General features: G+C 36.4%; 2 protein-coding genes across 2 annotated transcripts; both read right to left on the reverse strand.

Annotated features, from left to right (window-relative positions):
* Nucleotides 1-4,527: 4,527 nt before the first annotated feature.
* On the reverse strand, nucleotides 4,528-5,565 carry LOC127809357 (uncharacterized). The gene is made up of 2 exons (XM_052348119.1): nucleotides 5,089-5,565; nucleotides 4,528-4,996 (listed from the first exon to the last, which is right to left on the reverse strand). Exons 1-2 carry the CDS (start codon nucleotides 5,532-5,534, stop codon nucleotides 4,528-4,530), a joined length of 915 nt encoding a protein of 304 aa, XP_052204079.1. The 5' UTR covers nucleotides 5,535-5,565.
* A 1-nt stretch (nucleotide 5,566) lies between these two features.
* On the reverse strand, nucleotides 5,567-7,208 carry LOC127809358 (uncharacterized). Its single transcript, XM_052348120.1, has 3 exons — nucleotides 6,544-7,208; nucleotides 5,673-6,414; nucleotides 5,567-5,587 (listed from the first exon to the last, which is right to left on the reverse strand). Exons 1-3 carry the CDS (start codon nucleotides 7,206-7,208, stop codon nucleotides 5,567-5,569), a joined length of 1,428 nt encoding a protein of 475 aa, XP_052204080.1.
* Nucleotides 7,209-7,651: the final 443 nt, after the last annotated feature.

Genomic DNA, 7,651 nt, shown 5'->3' on the forward strand with positions numbered 1-7,651 from the left:
ATGGATGCAACAGGAAATCTATCAGTTGAGGACATGGATGCAACAAGAAATCAGTCAGATGAGGACACAATTTGATAAGGAAATGGGTCAAATGAGAGAACAGATTACAACACTATCCACTCATTTACGTGTCCCGTCTATTGAGGATTCCCCATCTCACAATGACGATGGCGATGAGCAGCACTTGGGTGCTGATCAGATAGATCTTGATCATCACGATTTCCAGGGCCAGACATCTACATCTGTGGTAAGTTCTTAATTCACTTTTATTTATACGTTTTACATATCGTGTTAAAAATGCATGTTGTAATAACTAGTTATTTATATGGAATCACATATCGTACAGTTAAAAGATCAAACGGTTCGAGTCAGCAAACGTACTATGCGAGAGAAACAACCATCGCAGTTTTTAAAATCTCCTTACACTGATCCGATCCGACCGAAGAAGAGAAAGAAAGATGTCCTAGCGAATGAGGCAGACCTGGAGGCAGTGTCATCAGTTCCTGACCAAGTGGAGGATGAAGTTGGGGATGATGGTCTTAACCCCCCTAAAAGCTACATTGAGTTCATAACCTCTAAAGAAGATATTTGGTAAGTAACTTGTATTATTTTTCTATTTACAACAACAAGACGTTATTAACTTTAGAAATTCTAATTCTTGGTTATTGTAGTCGTGACACTGGTTACGTGCTCAATCTATCCCCGGTCGACTTCCAGCGCATAGAGAAGGAAACCGAATGGTTGGGGGAGGAACACATTGATAGTTACATGTGTTGCTTAAGACGTGCACAATCTCATCCACGATACGATAGGAATTATGCTATCATGTCGACCGGGCTATTTGTGAGCTCTCCAAGCATATTAAATTACTCTTGTATTTTTTGTTTTGTTGCATTTCAATTTAGTGTGTCGACCGGGTTATTGTTCTGTTTTCTTTTTGTTTGGTTGCAGGTGTCTATAGCAGATTTTTGGAAAAAAACATACGGGGACACTAGGACAGTTTTCGTGCCTTCTACGGGGACTGTCCCGAAAGAGTGGGCACGTTTCGTTGATGGGAGCATTGACAGAAATCTTCCTTGGTGGACGGTCGACTACGTACATGTTAATAATGTTATCATTGATGTATTTATTTTCGTATAACTAACACATCTTTAAAAATGCAGGTTTTGGTCCCGTGTAATTACATGAATTATCATTGGTTTCTGGTCAAGATTTGTTTGAAGGATAGAAAAGTTGTGATATATGACTCCAACGCCACTAACAAAGACAGCTGGACGATCCAAGTAGAATCTGTATAACCATTGGCAAGCCTCCTACCTATTATGCTGAAGAGCAGTGCATATTACTCCCAAGCAATCGAAACTGCCACTTACGATAGTGAATGGGAGGTGGAGAGTATTGATCCTCAGAAGGTGCCTCAACAACAGGACGGGTAAATTAATTAATTAAAATCTTATTATAGAGTCAATTGAATTTTTCAATATGATTATTTTTCAATTGATTATTATGTCTAATACAAGGATAGTTGTGGGTGCCTTATTTTAAAATATGCCCATGACATCTTGACGCATAATGAGGATCAGTGGCAGATGCAACCAACTCCGGATATTCGTACCCTTCGTAGGCAGATAGGAATTTTTTTGTATAGACATAACACTGTTGTATAGATATATCAATGTATTCTTTTGTAAAGTGGTGTGATTTGAACTAGATAGAAGTAGTTAGTGTATACTTAGGATGTGGCTATTTTTCTTGATGATATGTGTTTTTGTGTTGTTGGTGAGATAAGTGGTTGTGGAGGTAGTTTGTTGTTGGATAGGGAGACTTCTCTAATGCAGGTTTATTGTCAAAAAACAGGGGAGATTCTGCCGAAATTTTTTAAAAATTTGATTAACTAAATGTAAAGAACGATAAAATGTAGGGTCACGAAACCCGATAGGCTAATTTATTTAATTAACACGAAAAACCTTAGAAGAGCTCATTTTAGTGGTAATTGAACCTAAAAAATAATTGAAAAATTAAAAAAAAAAAAAAGGGGGGAAGAAATAGCCTATCGGGCTTTGTAGGCGCACGAAGCCCGATAGGTTTTTTTATTTTTTTTTTTTGTAGTGGTGTTTTTTTCTAGAATAGTTTGAAAACAAGTAAATCACTTACTCATTATTCCAAATTTTAATTTATAGAATATGCTAAGATCTCTTTGGTCTAATTTAAACAACACTTGATAGATAAAAGGAGGAACACTTAATCATCCATCCATTCCACCTTAGTTCCAATGTGATGTATAGAGTTGTTTGATGTGCATTTTGTGTTTAATTAAGACGAAAAACCTTAGAAGAGCTCATTTTAGTGGTAATTGAACTTAAAAAATAATTGAAATTTTTTTTTTAAAAAAAAAGGGGGAAGAAATAGCCTATCGGGCTTTGATGATGCCCTATCGAGCTTTGAAAATGCCTTATCGGGCTTTGTAGGCGCACGAAGCCCGATAGGTTTTTTTTTTTTTTTTTTGTAGTGGTGTTTTTTTCTAAAATAGTTTGAAAACAAGTAAATCACTTACTCATTATTCCAAATTTTAATTTATAGAATATGCTAAGATCTCTTTGGTCCAATTTAAACAACACTTGATAGATAGAAGGAGGAACACTTAATCATCCATCCATTCCACCTTAATTCCAATGTGATGTATAGAGTTGTTTGATGTGCATTTTGTGTTTAATTAACACAAAAAACCTTAGAAGAGCTCATTTTAGTGGTAATTGAACCTAAAAAATAATTAAAATTTTTTTTTTTAAAAAAAAGGGGGAAGAAATAGCCTATCGAGCTTTGATGATGCCCTATCGGGCTTTGTAGGCGCACAAAGCCCGATAGGTTTTTTTTTTTTTTTTTTTTTTTTTGTAGTGGTGTTTTTTTCTAGAATAGTTTGAAAACAAGTAAATCACCTACTCATTATTCTAAATTTTAATTTATAGAATATGCTACAATCTCTTTGGTCCAATTTAAACAACATTTGATAGATAGAAGGTGGAACACTTAATCATCCATCCATTCCACCTTAGTTCCAATGTGATGTATAGAGTTGTTTGATGTGCATTTTGTGTTTAATTAACACGAAAAACCTTAGAAGAGCTCATTTTAGTGATAATTGAACCTAAAAAATAATTGAATTTTTTTTTTTTTTAAAAAAAGGGAAGAAATAGCCTATCGGGCTTTGATGATGGGCTATCGGGCTTTGAAAATGCCCTATCGGGCTTTGTAAGCGCACGAAGCCCGATAGATTTTTTTTTTTTTTTTTTTTTTTTTTGTAGTGGTGTTTTTTTTCTAGAATAGTTTGAAAACAAATAAATCACTTACTCATTATTCCAAATTTTAATTTATAGAATATGCTAAGATCTCTTTGGTCCAATTTAAACAACACTTGATAGATAGAAGGAGGAACACTTAATCATCCATCCATTCCACCTTAGTTCCAATGTGATGTATAGAGTTGTTTGATGTGCATTTTGTGTTTAATTAACACGAAAAACCTTAGAAGAGCTCATTTTAGTGGTAATTGAACCTAAAAAATAATTGAAATTTTTTTTTTTTAAAAAAAAAGGGAAGAAATAGCCTATCGGGCTTTGATGATGGGCTATCGGGCTTTGTAGGCGCACGAAGCCCGATAGATTTTTTTTTTTTTTTTTTTTTTTTGTAGTGGTGTTTTTTTCTAGAATAGTTTGAAAACAAGTAAATCACTTACTCATTATTCCAAATTTTAATTTATAGAATATGCTAAGATCTCTTTGGTCCAATTTAAACAACACTTGATAGATAGAAGGAGGAACACTTAATCATCCATCCATTCCACCTTAGTTCCAATGTGATGTATAGAGTTGTTTGATGTGCATTTTGTGTTTAATTAACACGAAAAACCTTAGAAGAGCTCATTTTAGTGGTAATTGAACCTAAAAAATAATTGAAATTTTTTTTTTTTTTTTAAAAAGGGGGAAGAAATAGCCTATCGGGCTTTGTAGGCGCACGAAGCCCGATAGGTTTTTTTTTTTTTTCTTTTTTTTTTGTATTGGTGTTTTTTCCTAGTTTCCCAATAGTTTGAAAACAAGTAAATCACTGAATTTTAGAAAATTTTGGCAGAATCTCCTTTGTTTTCAGGCCATTCAACCTACATTAGAGACTCAGTCTCTCTCTCCATCAACAAACAACCACATTTCAATCATAATTACAAGTTTAAATTAAAGAAACCGAAAGATTACAATTGCTAAAATATTTTGAATTCAAATAATAATGTAAAACACAACATTCATTTCTGGTGGAGAATGACAAAAACTAGTTTTGATTGATGATATCTTAGAAGAAGCCTTTTGGTGATCCTTTTTCTCTTGTGGAAGTGATTTTTGAGCATTGCTGATACATGAAGGATATGGTCAGTAATAAATCCATTCACACTGTAAATGCAAGTAAGGAATCACATTATTCTTCAAACAATCTAACAATTAACATAAGTGACGACATTATCATTCCTGAATGAGTTCATCTCTATTGATTGTTTAGATCATTGCCAAAATTATCATCACCTTGATTGCTCAACTGTATAGGGCACCGACGACGAGTGTGTCCAGCCTCTTTGCAAATGCTGCATTTTCGATTTTCTCTTGCAGTGGCCATGGCAGCATCTCTTGATTCTATAGTAGTAGCGGCTGTGCTCGACTCTCCAATGGAAGAAGACCATTCATTAGGGCAAGATAGACGGTTGTGCCCTTGTGCACCGCATTTTTCACATTTTTTCCTTCGACGAGCTTCCCCACTAGAAGGAATCCGACCCTCTCTTGGTCTACCCGGTTGTCTTCTTTGTACGGGTGGGTGTACAACCACCCTTCCAACATGTGCAGCAATAACCCAAGCGGACTTGTTAGGGACCGGATTAATGGGAAGTTCATATGCTTTTTTGACCCAGCTTGCAGTGTAATATGGATGACAAAACGAATTATAGTGCACCCGCATGAAACTGTCACGTACGATAAACAAAGCAAGATAGAGTGTTAATATATCACATTAAACAATGAATGTAATAAGAACAATAAAGTCAAACCATGATACCTGCCAGCAGCAACTGCATGAAGACACGGTAATTGATCAAGATCCCATTTACGACAACTGCATGTTTTTGCATCAATGTTAACGATCCCATCGCCTTCCTTTGCATGTTTCACGAGGAACTTGTTTCCGTGTATTATAGGAACTACACTACATCCTCGATCTAATGTTTTGCTATGGGCAAAGTTGACATGTGCCAATGCAGCAGAGGTAATCTCAGTTACAATCCTGTCAGCAGTAGCACGTCTGTCGCTAAACCATTTTTGAAGCATATGTCTCAAAAATTCATGTGCACTCGTTATAGGCAACCGACGTGCTTTCATCATGCATTTATTGAGAGACTCGGCAATATTGGTGGTCATCATGGAATATCTTCTTCTCGAACAATATGCACGTGACCACCTTTCCATTCCTGCTTCCACTAATGTTAGATGCGCTTGAGGATGCATCAATTGAATTTCTGCCAAGTGTGTATCACACTCTACTTGGGTGTAGCTGTATGCTACACGGTAGAATGTCTCCATCACATCCTTTCGTTGTCTACATCGTTTCTTTAGGTTTTGCTTAAGGTGGAAGAAACAAAATACATGTGGGACATGAGGGAAAACAAGGCTCATCGCGTTCACAATGCTTTGGTGTCGATCGGACACAATTACCAAATCCTCCGGCACGCTAATAGCTTCTCTTAATTTTCTTAAAAACCAAATCCATGATCTGTCAGACTCACCATCCCCAAATCCAAAAGCGATGGGATAAATCATCTCCTCTCCATCTTTGCAAGTGGCAACAAAAATCACGCCTTTATATTTACCTTTCAAATGGGTGGCATCAACAGCAACAACCGGTCTTATGTAAGATCGAAAACCCTGAAGTGAAGCTCCAAGAGAAAAAAATGAATACAAGAAACGATTATTTTCATTTGTCTCTATTGCCGTGATAGTGCCGGGATTTGTTTCTTTCAACATGTGAAAATATAAGAGTAGCTGCTGAAATGACTCATCTGCATTGCCATAAGCAAGTCTCTTTGCATGTTGTAAAGACCTCCAAGCTTTAGTGTACATGATCTGTACACCATGCTGCTCAAGCAGCTCTCCCATTAGCATTCCAGGTGTATATTCACTAATTGCCACTCGTTGTGAGAACAAACTCCCGATGACAATAGCCTTCACACTCCGAAAATATGAATCGTAGATGTCTGGACTACATGTGTGACCCGGCATAAACTTCACCACATGACAAAACGTACAACCAGGTCTACATCTTGCACGAAGCAAAAACTTGCAATTCACATCTTTGCAACCAGCCTCAAATCGAACCGTGCATGAACGTCTGATTCAATAGTCTATTTTCACATCAACACAACATTTTCCAAATGCCAAAATCAATTCTTGTTTACTTTTAAATAATGCGCCTTGGTAAAAAATATCACCCTGGTAAGGAATCAACACTTCGGGTCACGTTGCCTCAATTGCATAATTTTCTACACCAGGAACAACCCAATTTCCATGTAAAGGGTTGTCCTCAAATTGAGAACCTGAAAATCTTACTTCTGGATAATCCGGACTGGCTCCTCCTTCACCACCACCTCCACTGTCATCACCACTGTTATCATCACCATTATCATCTGTTTCATTATCACCATCATCATCTGTGTGTGAAGCATCATCTGAAAAACCAACCGTACCATATATACCAAAATCATCGTTCCGCAGTGGACTACGTGCTGATGTAAGTGGAACGTCAACACCTGAATCCTGATTACCACCACTATTTGAAGGAAATTGGTATTGCGGCTCACTATGTATGTTACAAACTCCAGCATCTCTACGAATCATATCAACATAGATCACCTTATATTTACTTCCTTCGTACATAACAAACTCAACACCATAATCGTCCTTGATAGGGAGCTTAGTGGCTGGAAGACTGCATGATGGTTCCATTAAAAAATGAATGTTGATGTCGTACCTTGTTTTATCAATTCCCGTTACTATGTAAACAATATCAGTTAATTGAGTAAAAGTCGCATTCTTATTGGCCATCATACACGTTTTATTACCCCCGGTGTACTTATCATCGTTCCATTCTCCGTTCCACATAATTACCAACGGCACTTTATCCATTGCTACAAGATTCAAAGTAAGAAGTTAGACTATTTAATGGGACGAATTCATAAAGAGAATTTATACAACATAAATACATGATTTTTTTTACTTACAAAATAAAATTTTTATTATTACTATAATCTTCTCTAATTATAACTAAAATAAAGTTTATGAAAATTTTTTAAAAAAATTATAAAAATATTGGAGGATTTTAACATAATTTTTAAAAAATTATTTTATCACATTTTTGCACACATGAGAGTTCTGTCTGAGGGCTTCTTATCAGGTTTCATTGGCCAATTAAGCCTGATAAAAAGTCCTATCGGGCTTTATTGCCAACCCATCAAGTCTCGTGGGGCAGAGGCCAATAGGAAGCCTATCGGGCTTAGTTGGTCCTATCGGGCTTCATCTCCTGACAAAGCCCGATGGGGTCCCATCGGGCTTTGTATGCTATGAAGCCC

Source organism: Diospyros lotus, chromosome 9, assembly GCF_014633365.1.
Source record: "Diospyros lotus cultivar Yz01 chromosome 9, ASM1463336v1, whole genome shotgun sequence".
NCBI classification, from domain to species: domain Eukaryota; kingdom Viridiplantae; phylum Streptophyta; class Magnoliopsida; order Ericales; family Ebenaceae; genus Diospyros; species Diospyros lotus.

Bases quoted from the DNA above. Each gene is read 5' to 3' on its own strand.
- LOC127809357 (XM_052348119.1), bottom strand. From the start codon at position 5,534: ATGCATCCTCAAGCGCATCTAACATTAGTGGAAGCAGGAATGGAAAGG. The intron at 4,997-5,088 runs GTATCATGGTTT...CGTACGTGACAG, and splicing joins CATGCAGTTGCTGCTGGCAG to TTTCATGCGGGTGCACTATA.
- LOC127809358 (XM_052348120.1), bottom strand. From the start codon at position 7,208: ATGGATAAAGTGCCGTTGGTAATTATGTGGAACGGAGAATGGAACGAT. The intron at 6,415-6,543 runs GTGACCCGAAGT...CTATTGAATCAG, and splicing joins AATTATGCAATTGAGGCAAC to ACGTTCATGCACGGTTCGAT. The intron at 5,588-5,672 runs GTATTTTGTTTC...TCTACCGTGTAG, and splicing joins TTTTCCCTCATGTCCCACAT to CATACAGCTACACCCAAGTA.